Raw genomic sequence first — 19,331 nt, forward strand, 5'->3', positions numbered from 1 at the left:
TTTAATGTTACAGAAGAAAGGAAGGAAGATTAGGGTTTAACGTCCCATCAACAATGAGGTCATTAGAGACAGAGCACAAGCTCAGATTAGGGAAGGACAGGAAGTGAAACTGGCCACATCCTTTCAAAGGAACCATCCCGGCATTTTCTTTAAGCATTTCAGGAAACCACTGAACACCTAAACCTCATTTGCTGGACTGGAATTTGAACCACTGTGTCCCTGAGGGTCCACAGTCTTACTGCTGTGCCACCTCACTCAGCATCTAGGGTTCAGGACGTCCACTACATGGTAAGAGCTTACCTTCAATCATTCCACTGTTTGTATTCAAGTATTTCCACTACTGCAACAACTGTTAAGATAAATAATAACACTTATCAGTCTACACACCTTTGTCACCAGAGCAAGATGAAGTATGACCACTTGGAGAATATCCAACTACAACCATGTCCTTTTTCTCTCTAGTTTGCAACATTCCAATACAGTCCTTTTCTAATGAATCAATATCATCTGAGTCTTTGTCGCAGTATCCTTTCTTGATGTCATCTGTTGTTTCAACAATGTCATCTTTTAAAGATGAGCTTGGAAGTACCAAACTGCCATTTATATCTGAGTAGTGATTGAATTTAAAACTGGAATCTAGCAAGGTCTCCTGATCCTGTTTCAGTCTTTTTTCTTCACACTCTTTTTCATATTCTTGTAATATGCGTATCTGCTCCTCTTCTGAAAGCTCTATGTTGGGTCCAAAGTCTTGTTCTGTAAGAAGTCCAGTGAAAGCATTGTTGTGAAGAACTAATTCAAATTAAATGATGCCATTAATACTCTTATTTCAGTCATAATTACAAAAAGTTGATACAGTCTGACAAAAGCATTAATTTACTAGAAATTAACATTAATAATACTAATATTTATTACAAATTCTGATGAGCCTTAGAAAAATTTACATTGATTTATGACTAGATTCTACTAAAATGAGCTATAGTTGGCTTCCTGCACATCATACTTAATTCATTAGCAAGCAACAACAAAGCAGTGAAAATAATATAAATCTACTAGTTCTTACACTACACATTGTGTCTAATTGAGTGTTTGTTAGTTTCAAGTTCCATGGATCATCTGCTCGATAAATCATAAGGATGTGGAGTGAGTCATTTTACATTCATATCACAAATTTATATGTAAATATGGCTGCATGTTGAATGTGTGGCTTCGACAAGTATGAACTACACACTTCCGCCATCGCAAGTTCTTTGACTTTGAACCTAACGGCCCATGCCATCTTGCTTGTTCAGTTCGCTGTATGATTCGTTGTAACAGGAGGTCTGTATGAAACATACTGAGTATTACAGAAATGAGTGTGTTTCCTTGGGCTACAACGCAACAGAAATCCCATAGTGATAAACCTGAGCAAGAATTCGCACGCCATTTCCTCGTAGTGCAAGTATTTTTGCATCTACCGCACCGGCTTTGTTTATGCCTTAATTCGTTCTGCTTGGCCATGTATCCTGCTGTGCAGCACGTGGATATCGAAGCTCCTGCACCTACAACGGGACATTTCGTCACTTCACCACCATTTGGATTCTACAAAACATTTCCTGCAGTCTCATTGCCTCTACACTTTCACCATTTGACAGTGCAACAAGTGACTGCAGACTCAGGTTTTGCCTCTGCAGTGAGTGTGCAGTGACACGTGCATTTCAAAAATGATAATGAGGAGAGCAATGTTCCTGCATTTCATCATGCTGATGTGGATTCTGCATTTCATGCACAAACTATGTATCAGACGCCGGACAACCGTTACAACATTGCCGTGTACAACCTCGCCTTTGTTAGGACAGATCACATGCACCGATTGGCTCCTGAAACACTTGAGTGCTTTGCCACTTCATTGGTTTACAGAGTGCATAATGCCAAGTGTACATCACAAACATTTCCAGGCCAGTTTCTGTCCCCAGTGACCATTCGGCCCCTCAGTGCACTTTAAGGGCCCTCACCTGATGTGAACAACGTACTGCATACTGATATTAACTGTGGTTTCCGCCCCTCCGAACATGCCCCGGCTTGTCATGTTGACAGCCCAGTGGGAACATTTTACTGTGCTGCTCTGCACACGTCCACTCTTCTACCTCTACATCTACATATACGTGATTACTCTGCTATTCACAATTATGTGCCTGGCAGAGGGTTCAATGAACCACCTTCAAGCTGTCTCTCTACCATTCCACTCATGAACGGCACACAGAAATAATGAGCACTTAAATTTTTCGGTGCGAGTCCTGAGTCCTCTTATTTTATCGTGATGATCATTTGTCCCTATGTAGGTGGGTGCCAACAGAATGTTTTCACAATTGGAGGAGAAAACTGGTGATTGAAATTTCATGAGAAGATCCCGTCGGAAAGAAAAATGCCTTTGTTTTAATGACTGCCACTCCAATTCATGTATCACGTCTGTGGCACTATCTTCCCTATTTCGCGATAACACAAAATGAGCCGTCCTTCTTGTGAACTATTTCATATTTCAATATCATCCGTCGGTCCCACCTGATATGGGTCCCACAGCGCACAGTAATACTCCAGAATAGGGCAGACAAGTGTGGTGTAAGCAGTCTCTTTAGTAGATGTGTTGCTCCTTCTAAGTGTTCTTACAATGAATCACAGTCTTTGATTTGCTCTACCCACAACATTATATATGTGATCGTTCCAACTTAGGTTATTTGTAATTGTAATCCCTAAGTATTTAGTTGAATTTACATCCTTCAGACTTGTGTGACTTACCGCGTAATCCAAATTTAGCAGATTTCTTTTAGTACTCATGTGAATAACGTCACACTTTTCTTTTTCAGGGTCAACTGCCACTTTTCGCACCACACAGATCTCATATTGCAATTTGTTTTGGTCATCTGATGACTTTACAAGACGGTAAATGACAGCAACATCTGCAAATAATCTAAGAGGGCTATTCAGATTGTCTCCTACGTTGTTAATATAGATCAGGAGCAATAGAGGGCCTATAACACTTCCTTGGGGAACGCCGGATATTACTTCTGTTTTACTCGATGGTGTTCCATCTATTACTACGAACTGTGAACTTTCTGACAGGAAATCACGAATCCAGTCGCACAACTGGGGCAATATTCCATAGGCACTCAGTTTGGTTAGAAGATGCTTGTGAGGAACGGTGTTGTCTTCCATCCCCCCAACTACCACAAGTAAACTTGCAGGGATTTTGACTGCAGCCGTTCACCCACTTTCTTTTCACATGGTGCTGGCCATGCCTTCCGCATCGGACTTCCAGGCCATGAACATTGCATCGGACAGTTCTACAGCATCATTTACTAGTGGTTCAGTACCATTCTCATCCGCTCCGACAGACTGTTCGCTCACAATCTATGCAAAGCCATCTGCATTGACTATGCCGGTCCAGCATCCACATGATACACTACTCAGACACAGAACTAGCTCTGCCTTTGTCATCACCATCAGGCTGCTTACCGACCCTGTCCCCGCTATCCGAGGACAACCCAGCAATGTGGTTTGCACTGGTGGAGAACTTGTTCAAACTGTACCACATCACCAACAACAATTCAGAATTCCTGTGCCTCATGACTCAACAGCAAGGGCACACAGACCTGATCTGCGACCTATTTCTGATGCTGCCGCTAACTTCGAAACACGATTTTTCAAAACAGACTATCATTGAGCACCTCTAGTGTTTCCCACAAGAGGTCATTCTGCGAATACTGTACGAGAAACATCTCGGCGAGCACAACCCATCTCAGCTTTGGCACCAGCTACAGCTCCTGGTCAGTGACCAGATGATGCCAGACGAAACCCTGTGGTCGGTGTGGTTATCAAAACTGCCTGCAGATCTCCAGGTTCATCTCCTCCCCCACTCCCTGGAATCCATCGGTTCGCATCTGCAGATGGCTGGCCAGGTCTACTTGCTCCCCCACCATCGCCACCAGCAGGAGCTCGCACAACAGGTTGGCACTCCTGCACCAGTCGCTCGCCTGGCTGCAGGCACAGGCAGGCTGAGCTCTGACCCCCAGACTACTGCGCCACCTGGTACCCAGCAGGCGCACTCTTTGCCCACTGAGGCACTGCATATCGCATCTGTGCCGACCACCCCAGTGTACGAACCCGAACACATATAGAGGTTGAACGGCCGTCTCCTCTCCCAAAGTATCCTGCTGTCGGTCTGTATTCAGTGACGACGCAAAAAATTGAGTTCCACATCACGATAGTAAAGGACATTATCTCATCAAACAGGGTCAAGATCAACACTGAGAAACTGCAACTGCATCAACAATCTGTCCAATTCTTGTTGTACACCGTCTCGGCCACCTGTATACATCCCCCTGAATCGAAGGTGCAATCAATCTTATCCATGTCACTCCATACCACATACATAGAGCTCTGTCGGTTCCTGGGAATGATAAACTACTACCGTTGCTATTTGCCTGCAGCAGCCGACACCCTGGTTGCCCTCACTAGCACATACGCCAGCAAGCAAACTTCAGGGACACGCCTCATTCTGTGGATGGAACCAATGCGCACAGCCTTCCAGGCCCTGAAAGACTCTCTCGCACTTATCCAATCTCGGATGCTGAACTCTTCATCACCATGGATGCCAGTGACTCTGCGGTCCTAAAACACCACCACAATGATGTGGTTACGCCGCTTCAGTTCTTTTTGAAGAAACTTTCACGCCGCCCAACAAAAATACTCAGCCTTTGACCGCAAACTTTTAGCAGATTATGAGGCAGTGAAACACTACTGGTCTGATGTTGAAGGTCGACCTTTCCTCATCCTCATCGACCATAGACCAGTAGCAGATGCCATATGCAACTCTCCTCTCAACCCCCCCCCCCCCCCCCCAATGCTTTCAGTATTTCGATTTCATCTCTCAGTTCTCTACTGACGTCCGCCATATCAAAGTTGCCGAAAACATCGTTGCAGATTTCCTTTCCCGCATTACCACCATCTCAACAGTCGTCGACCTTTCCGAGCTTGTGTCCCTACAGAACCAGGTTGAGGATACACGGCAACTTGTCAACAGCACCTCCACTTCGCTGTGTTTCACTACATCAAAATTCACCGGTGTCGGAAAGGAAGTCTGATGTGACTTCTCGACCGGCACCCTCCGACACCCCCCCCCCCCCCTCCCCATCCGACCCCCCCCCCATTCAGTGTTTGACAGACTACATTCTTTAGCAAAACCCAGAATTAATACATCGACACACCTCATGTCCGAACGATTCATGTCATGAGACACAACGTATGATTGTCAGACCTGGACCCGGAAATGCTTCACCTGCCAGAACAACAATGTCACCAGACACACTGTTCCACCTGTCTGCTAACTTGACAGTCGCATCTGGCTGCTTTCTCCACATACGCCTAGACCTCATTTGTCCCCTTCCCCCATCAAAGGCTTCTGTTATGTTCTTTCTTGCATCGATCGTTTATCTCGGTTGGTAGAGGCCGTACCTCTCACCAACATAACAGCCGAAACCGTGACTAAGGCTTTTGTTTCTTCCTGGATTTCCCGCTTCGGCTGCCCCACTACAGTCACCACCAATCACGGTCGGCAGTTTGAATCAGCACTCCTTGACCAACTCTGCCAGCTGTGGGGTATCAACTAATGTCACACGACTGCCTACTACCCCCAACCATACAGACTGGTAGAACGATGGCATCGCACTTTCAAGACAGCACTGTAGTTTCATGGCCGTCTTTGGACCAAGCTCCTCCCGTGGGTACTCCTCGGCCTATGGTCACCATACAAACCAGATATCGAGAGTACCACGTATGAGTTCGTCTATGGTGAAAACCCTGGCCTCTTCCTTAGGGAGCTGTTACAGCCTACCTAACCCAAAAAAACTCACCCTCCTTCCTGCCATCATAAGCTGGATCCGAATTCATTTTGCAAACATTTCCATGTCCCCCTGTCCAGCTATATCCCCCCCCCCCCACTCCCCCGACTCCTGTGTGCCCTCTGATCTACTTTCATGCAAGTTTGTTTTTCTCCAGAACAGCACTGTCCGGGCCCCACTTGCCCTACCATATTCAGGCCCATACGAGGACATCCGGACTAATGATTTGCCACTCACTGTTTCTCTCCACTTCGTGAAACTGGGACACCTCAAACCAGCAACTTTCACACCTTACGACGTTATGCGGCCTCTCAGCACTGAGGACCATTGCAGCCCTCACCCGAACATGCGTCTGCATCACCAAAACTGTTCCTTGGGTTCTCGCCCTCTCTACCTCCTCCCCCCTACTGCCTCTAGTGGTTCTACAAACTGATGTATCGCCCAAACGTGTGGAAGATGTCAATATCCTCATTAATGACAACCACATCTTCATCCTGCCGCAAGACAACTTGCCCCACCCAACCGGGGCCCAGTTCGTCAGTCAATTAACCGCTCCAGCGTGGGGTTGACCACATGCTTCTCTGAGCTACGTAACCCCCTTACGGAGGGTTAGAGTTCGAATGCTGCCAGCCGATCACATGGGGGACACAATCACTCCTGACACTGCTCCATCTTCATGGGCGGGCCAATGCCTCGTCCGCCCACATCACCTACAAAAGTTCCACATTGATCTCCCAGCGTGGTCCCTGCTGCAACAACCTCCGGAGATGGGCATCCCCATCAAATCACTGCCATCTCCCTTCATCACCTACACCGCTGTACACGCCCCCATTCCACTGCACTCAAACCGTACTCCGCACTGTGGGGCAGGGGGGCTGGGGCATGGGGGAGGTCTGTGGGGCGTTGACAAGTACAAACTACGTATCTCCGACACCACAAGTTCTTTGACTCTGAACCTAACAGCCCATGCCATCTTGATTGTTCAGTTCGCTACATGATTTGCTGTAATGTGGACGTCTGTATGAAATATACTGAGTATTACAGAAATGAGAGTGTTTCCTTGGGCTACAACCCAACAGAAAACCCACCAATGTTTATAATATTTACAGTATTCCTTGTCCTTTTTTAATTTTGTCATGAATGTCCTGTCATAAGAAAGCCATTGAAATGTAGAACCTATTTTGAAGGGGCAAAGCTTAGGTAGAAACAATAAAATCCCCATGAAACAGGATAATTCACCTTTCTATGCTGATGGAGCAACATTACTGAATCAATGTAGGCATTGCCATTCACCAGTTTCAACAGGTTTTCTTTTAATTTGATGGATGGTGATCTGCCATGTGTTATCAATAAATAATAATGACAAATAAGATGCTTTTTAGCCTTATATAAATGTATATTTACAACAGAGGTGGCGCAATAATTTTTTAAAAATACATGATGTAGAGTGTGCTATTTAATAGGTCATCTACTTTTTAACCGTTGGTTGCGAAAGCTTGAATTTTGTGTGTATGTTTGTGTGTCTATCGACTTGCCAGCACTTTCGTTTGGTAAGTCACATCATCTTTGTTTTTAGATACATTTTTCCCACGTGTAATGTTTCCCACTATTATATACAAAGATGATGTGACTTACCAAACGAAAGCGCTGGCAGGTCGATAGACACACAAACAAACACAAACACACACACAAAATTCTAGCTTTCACAACCAACGGTTGCTTCATCAGGAAAGAGGGAAGGAGAGGGAAAGATGAAAGGATGTGGGTTTTAAGGGAGAGGGGAAGGAGTCATTCCAATCCCGGGAGCGGAAAGACTTACCTTGGGGGAAAAAAGGACAGGTATACACTCGCACACACACACATATCCATCCGCACATACACAGACACGAGCTTGTGTATGTTTGTGTTTGTTTGTGTGTCTATCGACCTGCCAGCACTTTTGTTCGGTAAGTCACCTCATCTTTGTTTTTAGATATATTTTTCCCACGTGGAATGTTTAGTTTGAGACAGGAAACTAATGGTCAAATATGAATAAATATTTTTTAATTTACTCTTTTTTTTTTTACTACCAGTTTTGGTATGTGTGTTCCAATGGGCATAAAACTCTCAACTGTCATAGTTGCCTGTTGTATAAGGAGACAGACAACTAGGATCCTATCAACCATTTCATCTTCTATTCCTATTGGGGTTTTATATGCCAGCATCCTAATGTAATCTCATGGTAAAAACAATTTGTTGGTCAAGTTTTCATCAATATTAATGTCAAATTGGGATATGGTACCATCATGTCAAAACTGCATCCTCTTGCAAATCTCAACAATTTTAACAGTACACTGTGGATGAGCACCAGGGAATTTACACAATGAACAAGGGGTAGCTAATAAGGTCCTATCAGTTGAGGTTTTAGCACTCCAGCCTGCAAGTTGATAAAATCAGTGGGGTTGATCTGAGACAAGTGTGCCCTAGGGATTCTCAAAACTTCAAGCAGGGCCATTTGTAGTAGGTGAGAACACCATCATGAGGTCTCATCTGTGAACAATAAAAACTGCAGGAAGTCTGGCACTACAGTAATGCAATGGATTATTGAGTGACAGAGCTGAGACTGTATTCAATATCATTTGGCTCCATCGCTTTTAATTTTGGTAAGGGTGTAGTTACTGGTTCCTTACAGTTCTCATTTTTGTTTCAAGATATCTTCATCAATGTGACACCCCCCCCCCCTTTTTTTTTGCAGATCCCTTTCATTTTGTTGTTAGACAAATTATAATTAGAACCTTTATCATTAAAGATATGTCCCCCTTCTACATACTGGAGGCCGACTTGAAACCCTGAATCATATCCCCATTTCTTCACAAGTTTAATTCTTGCCCATCACGATCAGAGAGACCATCCACAGTTTTACCCCATTATTTGCTTTCCCTTGGTCTCTAACAATATTGTCAATTAGTGTGCTAGAACTTCGAGTTAGGAAAACTGACTGTAGTCATAAGACTGTATGTAACAATCAAATTTTCTAGGTCTTCTCACTGGCATGTTTTAGGCAACTTACATCAGATTCCTTGAGAAACATGGAGTCTCTTTCACAGGATGAACAAGAACTCCACTGACAAACTTTCTGATGTTGTTTAGGAATTTGTCCAGAGTATTTTTGTACAAGAGACCTACGGTCTCTGGCAGCTCATTAAAGAGTAAAAATGTAATTGTGATATATTCAGTTTGTACCTGGAGTCATCATTGTTTCTGTGAAAATACCCTTCACAACAGTGAAGAAGTCTATGATACGCAATAACTAAAATGTACGATGCTTACAACAGTAATGCAAGAGCTCCCAGACTCAAAAGTATTGTGAAGTGGTTGCCACAGGTGCGAGAACAGCTCAGCACAGCGTTGTCATGCTGTTGTTCTATCGCATTCAGTGAAGCCACACATGATGTGAATATTGGCCAACTCTTCATCAGCAAATCTAAACATAGTACTGATATGTATCATTGTTAATGCACAACTGCTGGACAACAAAACCCTACAAAGAACTGATCAGTACTGAATGCATGAACGGAAACTTAAGGGTTCAAATGGCTCTGAGCACTATGGGACTTAACTTCTGAGGTCATCAGTCCCCTACAACTTAGAACTACTTAAACCTAACTAACCTAAGGAGATCACACACATTCATGCCTGAGGCAGGATTCTAACCTGTGACCGTAGCGGTCGCGCGGTTCCAGACTGTAGCGCCTAGAACCGCTGGGCCACCCCGGCCGGCTGGAAACTTATGGGCATTGAGGTAAGAAGGGCATTATTCGTATCAACTGCAGGTACTATGAGTGAATAGAAACAAGACACACTGCCAGTATGGTTGACACCTTCAATACTACCCACTATTTTCAGTGCAAAACAGATAAAAAGCTAATTCAGGCAAGAAACAAAATAAAATTCAGTAACTCCCTTATACCAAAATACTCAGAAGGTATCCCTGAAAAACTTCTGAAAGTTCGTCAATATAACTTAATTGGACAGGTAAAAAATCTACTCACCAAGTCACAACAGGAGAAAACACATACAAAAGATGTTGGAATGGGCAACCATTTGGAGACAGTGGCTCCTCCTTATTGCAGAAGGGTTGAAGGGAAAGGAAGATGGATGAAGGAAAAAACCTCATGTATGGGTTCACAGAATGCGACATAAGAGCGGCAAGACAACACTATACTGAGCTGTTCTCGCACTGGTGGCAAGTAAATGGGGAGAGTTATGGAAATGTCCCTCCATCCAGTACGTCTCTGCTGACCAGGTTTCTGGGTAACTTTACCATGATTCTCCCCATTTCCTGAACCCCGCCAGTCCTTTTTCTTCATCCCTTTCCTTTCCCTTCAGCCCTTCTGCCAAAAGACAGACGAAATTGGCTCCAAAATCTTGCACATTTTGATATCTTTTATATACGTTTTGTCCTGTCCCCACAAGGTGAGAATTTTTTTTCTCTATCCCATTAAATTATATTCTGAAAGTTTGTCAGTAGAGTTCTGGTTCACCCTATATTTCTACCTCCTTAGAGTCATCAGGCACATTTTGTATGGTGTTTTGGCAGATATTTTCAATTTCATTTTTGCAATGTGCAGCTGGAGTCAGACCATACAAATACTGCTCATTATGTTTTTCATGGGATGCTCAGTGTTGATAGAAAGCATCAATTTGTTTTCCATTACAATCAAAATTATTTTTGAAGCATAATTTTATGTGCCCATTCAATACAACACTCCACTCTAGTACAATATTTGTTTTATCGAAAGGTACTAACTGGGACAGTAAAATGTGAAGAATAGCCAGTCCTCCAGCAGGAACTGAACAGCACTGCTTTATCATGGTAGCAGTCAGTGCGGGCCAATTTGGTGCTGTCACTGAAGGAGTATTCTGGTCACTCCTTGTGTTTAACTGTCCCTCTTTATATGTATAGATAAAACAAGTATCATACACTAGAATTATTTGGGGACTGCTCTGTCAAATGCAATGTGAAATTCAAATTTAAAAATAATTTTGTTTGTAATGGGAAACAAACAGACACTTTCTGCCAATACTGGACAAAGCATGAGGGATGTGATGAGCAGTATCTGTTTGGGCTGACTCCTTTGCATATTGTAAAAACGAAATTGAAAATATCTGCCAAAACACTGGGGTAAATGTGCCTGATGACTCTCAGGCGGTGCACCCTCTAAATAAGGGTTGAACCAGAACTCCAACAAAATTTGAGTCTTTTTCAGGGATACTTTCTTAGTTTTTGCTACAATGGCTCAGTGCTCTCTGATGGGCTGTTACATGTAGTTATGATTTATTTTGTAGTTATGATTTACCCCAATTACCTTTGTTTCTATAAAATACCTTGACAACAGTTAATAAATCTGTAATATGGGATCACAAAATCGTACAACACAGAACACCTCTTCATAGATGCAACAGTGCTGTGACGTGGTTGGGGTTGCTGTGGAAACAGCCCAGTGTCATTGTGCTGTTCTTTCACTGTATTCACTGACACCACAAATAGTGTGCATATTGGCCAGCATTTTGTCAGTGAGCCTATCTGTGCTGCATTTCTTAACAAACATATTACTACCTTCACCTTTCATAGGTTTTCTTCAGTATGATGTCATTATGTTGTAATCACTTGTTATGTTTTGCCAATATCAAAGCATGTATGATGCTAAGTAGATCACAGTAAATGGACACTATAGAGCAATTAGCCCACAAGTTTGTATAATTTACTGCACAGGTTTCTATTATTCTTGTGGGATTTTGCATTTTTGGTTTTCCAAAACAGTTACCTAGTTTTGTCTACAAAAACTGCTGAGAACATGTGAGACACATTTTTATTCTGTGATTTCACTGAGCAATTGTCTAATGTAGCTCATCTATATAAGTGTATCCATAACGTGTGGTTCATATTGAGTGAGTCACTTGTACAGTTCTTGGCACCATTAATATTACAAAAATTAAAATAGTTTTTTTTTTTTTTCCACATCAGTTGAGAAGCAGTTTATTCACTGACTAATATAGCCTACTAAATGCATTTACTTCAATACGCACCCTCAGTGTGACCACACAGGTAAGAAGAAAGATGATGATGTAACAAGAGTATATTTCAAGGGCTTTATTTAGTATCATTCTAAAGATGCATCTTCTTTTGAAGTACCATAAACCAGACAAGGGTTTAAAAAAATCCAGGCTTTTACTAAAAATGTTTCCTGAGCCTTTACTTTACTTGATTTTATCTGTACATGAAGTAATTACTCTGCACTTTCAGAGGGCAGCAATTCACTATTAAAGCAATTGGGAAGGAAAGGAAAGGAAAACAACTGAGACCACATTGTACAGTGCCTATCTCACTGAACAGCCTGTCTGAGTAGTATATGTCCTTTAGTTATCTTCAACTAGTCAAACTTCCAAGTCACTACGTAGTTTGCCTACTTAATTTAGAGCACCTTACAGTTACCTTCAACCACTCCTGTTCTCCTTACGGGTCCATTTCTTACAGAAGGTTATCTGATGTCACATGTTGTCTATGTTATTTACTCTGTAAATGATGATATAGTGCTCAAAATTTTATTTACTTTGATGAGATATTCTGTTGTGTGTAAGAAATTTGTGCTATTAATTTTATTTGAAGCACAGGTTCTAGTTACTAGTAAATACATGTGAAAATAAGCATGAACACAAAAGCGGGTTTCACATACCTTTCTCCCACTGGAACTGTTCAGCTGCTTTTCTTTCTCTCTCAGCTCTTCTTTCAAGTGCCTCTCTTCTTGCTTCCTCGTCTTCCAGCAACGCTTTCCGGAATAGGTACCTTTGCCAGAATAATATGTGGGACACCTATGATATAGACATTACTTTTATCAGAGGCTGCAGAGTGACATTTTCTATAAGAAACAAATTGATGTAAGAAGAACTGAGAGAATTTAACAAAACTGAATGATTTGCTACAAAAAAATGACAGCACTTACGTAACAAGAATCATACAGAAGTGCCAGAAGGACAATATGCATGACATACCTGTTCTGGAACAAGTTTTGTGTACTGCTGATGCAAATCTGGACTTGCTGCCATCAACTTAGAAAGTCGCTCTGTAGTTAACTGATCTTCAATAATTTCCAGCCAAGCTTCATATTGCTGAGTATATTTCTCATCAGGATCAGTAAGAAAAGTGTTGGGGTCAAGAATTGTGGAATGCAATTTAGCCTGAAAATTTTACATTGTATATCAGAAGAGAGTGTGAATTACACGTCCTGTATTTGATAAATAAAATGTACACATTATGAAAAAATAATCTATGAATAAAATGACAAGGTATTTTCAAAATTCAGCATTATACAAGCTTCAACAATTTAAATCCACTGTGTGTCTAAATATATTCACATAATACAGTAAAATCGACTTGTAAACATGAACCTGGAAATCAGACTAGTCACAGGAAGAAAATACAAGTTGAATACACTCATAATCAGTTGTAATTTCAACTGCCTTCATGTTCATCGACATATTCTACCAATATATTTTCCTGCTCTACTGTGGTTCACAACCTAGTCTCATCACTACACACACACACACACACACACACACGCACACGCACACACACACACACACACGCACACACCTCAACTCAACTACTGACTCAAAAACATAAGTACTATCTCTCCATTCCTCCTTCCAATGAAAACTAGTTTAACGTATGACCAGAAAGGCAAAAGCGGAAAGAAAACTCATCTGCAACAAACACACAGCAATCACCCTAACTTCAAAGACAATATTATCAACAAACAAAACAGAACCTGACTTTACTTTTGTACAATTTAGAAGCTGACTTTATTTTTGTACAATTTGCTGTCAACTAACACAATGAACACATTTACAAGTACAACATTGTTTTGAGGAGCCGTGTTGTCTTTCTCATAAATGGTTCAATGGGTGTTACAAATTCAGTATCTAAAATAACATTTCACAATGAAAAGACATATGACTACAAGAAGTCCCCAAAATAGAGTGCTCCAAGCAGTACTGTATTGTACAACAGAATTCTACCTGGCCTGTTCCATAAGGGAAACTTCCCAAAGTCAGAAACTACATGAAATACTTGCTGCCCATGTAGGAAATCCTACTTCTTAGCTGCCTATAGTAAGATCAGCTAACTGAAATTGACAGGAAAATCAACTCTAGAGCTTCCTGGATTCTGTGACTCAGACAAACTTGAAGTGCATCAACTACTCCAGAACCTCCCTTAAACAACTAGTGCGAGTAAGACCAAGACTGTGATAAATTCAGGGGCAGCCAGTCTCCATCAACAGTTTTCAGGAGAGAATACACACAAAAGTGGTTAATTACTTTGCAGAGAAAAATAACTTAAAATTCTAAAGGATGTTACAATTTGATTTACAAGCAAATGCAGCACTTGTATTGGTACGGTCATAGCACCATAACAATAAAGATTTCACAACATGCACCTGTTAGCGGCCAAAAGGTAGCCATCTTGACAGGTTTCTTTGTGGGCTACTCACCAAAGGATACAGCAGACAACATGGTAAGCAAATGTCTACAACCTCTCAGACTAGCTTTGAATACATAACAAGTTGTATACAAACTAAATGACTGTTAAATGATGGTACTGAATGGAGACTTCTTGTGTTGATCCCACACTCTGGGACTGGGAGACACTCACGCTGAGCCAAGGCTGCTGTCACCATAGTTAGCAGCAATACACTGCAGAACTTACAGATTCAAAGAAAGATTAGTGGAGGTGGATGGTCAAATAGGATACAGCAGGGTTATCAGAAGGGTGGCAAAAAATGGAAACCAACTAGATACATCAGGACATGTGTTTTATTACAGAGGAACAGAGCAGGGAGGAAATTAGATACAAATTTCACTATAAATAAAAGAATTAAAAATATTGCAGATACTGAATAAATCTATTGCAGATACTGAATAAATCTCAGACATATTAGCAAGACTTGTGTTAAAAAAGACACTGAAAAATATTCAATGGAAATAATTCAAACATACACACCAAAATGCTTACACTTTGATTAAGACGTAGAAGAACTCTGCAAAGAGTTGCAGAAGTTGTTAAGTAACACCAAATTTATTCTCGAAAATAATAAATCTGCCAAAAGGAGTCAATGACTTTAGAAGCTTGCACATTTCCATTACTTTCATCTGTGTTTTCTCATGCCACTGCTTAGTGAGTAGATTTTGTACCTATAAAATTTATTTTGTAACTTGTAACTGCTTTTTCACGTTTGCATACATACCACACACACACACACACACACACACACACACACAGTCTTTCCTTCTTATCCTATTCAGCAAGTCTCCCATGATCTGGGGGTTCAGGTGACTTTTCCATAACTCTCTGCACTTCCTGAACCTCACCAGTCCTTTTCCTTCATCCCTCTTCCTTTCCCTTTAACTCCTCTGCCAAAAGGAGTCAATGACTTTAGAAGCTTGCACATTTCCATTACTTTCATATGTGTTTTCTCATGCCACTGCTTAGCAAGTAGATTTTGTACCTATAAAATTTATTTTGCAACTTGTAACTGCTTTTTCGCATACCACACACACCTCTAGCTTAACAGATTCAGCATCTGGCTGACTTAAAGCAACACAAAATAATGTTCAGTTCGGCAATATTCATAACTTCAAGTGCTTTAGTTCCTTTTTCTCCTTTTTTTCTATGTTGTTTGAATTACTGGAATTTGGAAGGCGATTACAAAATATCAGTCTCTGGCCCCAGTTATTGTTTGGAGAAACTAAATTTATTTCTGAAATACAGTGTCAAATCTGTAGGATAATTTATGAAGTCTTGGAATTCCCTCATTTCCTTCTTGTTGGCACTGATAAACACAGTGATGCTCTCTTTTATTCCAACTCCAAATGGTGTTGGGCTCTCTGCAAATGGGCTTTACTTGATTTGTTGTAACACCACACTTCATCCTAGACGCAAACCAAAAACACTTACTTTATAATTAATAAGTATAGTATTTTATATGCCTGAATATTTCTCATACAGAGACAACTGATAATGTTATATTTATTATGAAGGCATGTACATCCCACTACAAATGCCAGCCACTTATAAGTAAGGTGCATGTAGATTTTGTGCTCCTGTTTAGCATGCACTTCCTGATCTGTTAGAATAAGGAGGCATGTTGGGAAGTATGGAGGGGAGAGAAGGGGGAGGGGGGGACCATTTCTGTGACAGATATTTTTATCAGAAGCCAGTGCCTGACTATTTTCTCTTGCTTTTATTGTTACTGGCATCCTTGCAGTTAGTTTTTGTTTCTACTCTCATATAGAAGTACATCAAAATTTTTGACATTTATAATATAGTAATACTGTTATGTGTAGAGAGAGGTGATTTTGTTGAGCACCCAGTGGTGTCCCACACCATAATGCCAGGAGCTGAACCCTGAAGTGTTATGTCTCAGTCCTGTCATGGAACTGAGCAAAAATGAGTTGTTGAGAGCTTAAGTTATGGTTCATTCCATAGTCACTCAACGGTTGTGGGATCTCCATAGATGTGACCAGTGATTTCTCAGAACGATAACCACGGTCTCGATAAGCCACAATCCTGCCACTGCCTCATTCCGACAACCACTGTTCAGTTGTTCATTACACACAAAATGTAAATGGCATTACTCCTGTTTATCTTGTGTGATAGTGCTGAAATGTTTACTACTTGCATATCCAAATATGATGTACACTCCATGCCAATTTTATCTCTGTTGTAGGCCATCTTTGTGGTGTTGCAGTTTTAATAGACAGAAGTCATTTTAAACAATGGAAACTCCAGTTGGAATATCAGCATTATAAGGAAAAGACAGCTTCCTACTCACAGTAAAGATGGTACACTGAGTTGCAGACATGCACGACAAAAAACACTCACACATTAGCTTTTGGCCAAAGTTTTCTAAGAAAAGGAGACACACACACACACACATTCATTCACACAAGACAGCACACCTCGCCCACATGTGACTGCCATCTCTGGCAGCTCAGACTGGAATGCTACATGCAACTGTCATGTAGAATGGAAGCAGCAATCTGGAAGGGGCAAGAAAGGGGAACGGAAAGCACGGTACGGATAGGGAGAAGAGAAGGGTGCTCTCTGGTGGATTGTTCAGGGATTAGACTGCCAACAGGTGCAGTGTTGGGAGGATGTGGCGGCAGGAAGTTTTGAAGGAGGGAGGGTGGGAAAAGGAGAAGTGTGGGGGGAAAGGGGAAGACGGGCAGGTGTGCTGGCAGAGGGTTCCACACAAAGAGGGTGAGGAGACGAGAACAGGGAGGAGGTGATAGACCAGAAGGAGTGGAAAAGGTGGATGGCGTGGCAACAACACGTTACTGTAAGGCGAGGCTGGGATCATTTCAAAAGCAGAGAACATGTTTTAAGAATAGCTCCCATCTGCGCAGATCAGAAAAGCTGGTGGTGGAGGGAAGGATCCAGATGGCTCAGGTACTGAAGCAGCCACTGAAATTAAGTATGTTATCCCTTCCCATCCCCCTCCCGTCTGCTGCTTCCCTTCTACATGATAGCTGCATTCTGGTCTGAGCTGCCACTGCCAGAGATGCCAGTTGTGTGCGTGACGTATGCTTGCTTGTGTGAATGAATGTGTGTGTGTTCCCTTTTCTGAGGAAGATTTTGGCTGAAAGCTAATGTGTAAGTGTCTTTTTGTTGTGCCTGTCTGCAGCTCAACATGTCATCTTTACAGTGAGTAACAATCTATGTTTTACTTATACTGTAGAAGTGTATTTCAATAATATAAAGATGATCCATCTTACGACTATACATACAACCATGAAATAAGGGTGAGTGGGTGTTGTCATACAATACTGTTAGTAGTAGTAGTAAGCAATGATCTGTATGTCATTGGCATTTAGTGTTTTGGACTCTGAACAGCACTTGCTGCACACTAAACAGTCATTTGTTAAGGTTTGGCAAAAACCTCTGGGATGTCTCTCACTTGAATTCTGCATAACAACCCCAGCAAGTCAATACGAACTATAGTTGCTTAAGTGTGTGAAGTTTTGGGTGATCATCAATGTATTTACTATTGAATAAATGCTAGTGAAATACTAAATTGTGTTTTTTTATGAAAATGTTTATTTTGAACTAGAAAATTTGTTGTTGCAATGAAATTCCTACAGTAATCAAAAAGCAACATTATTGGGTCAGAAAATCAACAGGGGCATATTTTTCCTCTTCTTAAACTTGTACTAAACTGACTCTTTCAACAGCTCAGAAAAATTCTAATTTATCTAAATAGAATGCAATTTAATGCACTTAACATATAAAAATTATAAAAAGCGACAAACACAAATCTCAAAGTAAATATACTTGACAAGTGTGAACTGACCTGAAATTTTGTAAGTGGGACAGGTTCGGCATCAAATATGACAATTGCTTCCTCGTCGTCATCCTGTGGACTTGGATTCAGCACATTACTCATCTGGCCCAGGAATGACGAGAAACTACGCTTCACTGTGTTCGCTGTTGATTCTGGTTCATCCAGCTGTAAATGAGAGGAAAAATTTATATGTCACAGCACCTGCAACTCCTTGCTGTTTGATGCTTGATTGCGAATGTACAAAATTTGAATTAGCAGTTTTCGCCTTTGCGGAACACATTAAAACAGTGGTGTAGAATAGAATAAAGTATAAACAGCTGTAGAATAGTGTCTGCATGGATTACTGCAGTTGGAACTCTGCCTTGGGACAAGAGAACATAAAAATGAATGAGGTGGACAAATACAACTGTGTGAAGGTGTACGGCATATGGGAAGAAAAGTAAGATCAGCAGACGCACCGATTAAACAGTTACCATTACACCCTTCGGCCCGCCACCAAACCACTACACCCTTCGGCCCGCCACCAACAGGTATAACAGAAAATTATGCAATTTGGAAGGAACAGAGAGGAGCCAATGACAGATAGAAGCAGTGAGCCAGCTCTTGTGGCTTATGTGTGTGTACTTTGCATTAAGGCCAGACGCCTTTATTTGATACCCAGTCCAGCACACAGTTTTAACTTTTAACATATAGCCAATAAAAACATAGTCAACAGAGAGTGTACGAACACAATTCATGGTCTGAAAGGGTTGAGAGAACTCCCTCATTACTAATGACACTGTTAAAAATATGAAGAAGAAGATAACTGTGGCTATGACATAGGTGCTGAGGTTTTTAATATTGTTATGACAGTATTTTGTGTACCTGTCTCATGGAACAAGAAATTCAATTAAGAGTGTATTTGAAGATTTTCACTACCAAACACAGATGAAGGTGATAATTTTTTAACACCACGGCCACCTGAAATAGATCGCATTACTAACATGTGTCCAACTTTGAAGCTGCAAAGTAATTTCATCTTGAGATTAGGCATGCTATCACTTAAAAGTCAGGTGTCACAACAAGTGACAGAGGGATA

At 41.4% G+C, this 19,331-nt stretch overlaps 1 protein-coding gene across 1 annotated transcript in view; it reads right to left on the reverse strand.

Moving 5' to 3' along the window:
• Positions 1–19,331, reverse strand: part of LOC126194654 (BSD domain-containing protein 1-like) — an 81,990-nt gene that overhangs the window by 16,735 nt on the left and 45,924 nt on the right. The window contains exons 5-8 of the mRNA XM_049932844.1: positions 18,263–18,418; positions 12,906–13,091; positions 12,590–12,725; positions 388–753 (exon numbers count right to left, since the gene is read on the reverse strand). Coding sequence (XP_049788801.1) covers positions 388–753; positions 12,590–12,725; positions 12,906–13,091; positions 18,263–18,418 — 844 coding nt within the window. The remainder of the gene's footprint in view (positions 1–387; positions 754–12,589; positions 12,726–12,905; positions 13,092–18,262; positions 18,419–19,331) is intronic.

This window comes from Schistocerca nitens, chromosome 7 (genome assembly GCF_023898315.1).
Source record: "Schistocerca nitens isolate TAMUIC-IGC-003100 chromosome 7, iqSchNite1.1, whole genome shotgun sequence".
Lineage (NCBI taxonomy): Eukaryota > Metazoa > Arthropoda > Insecta > Orthoptera > Acrididae > Schistocerca > Schistocerca nitens.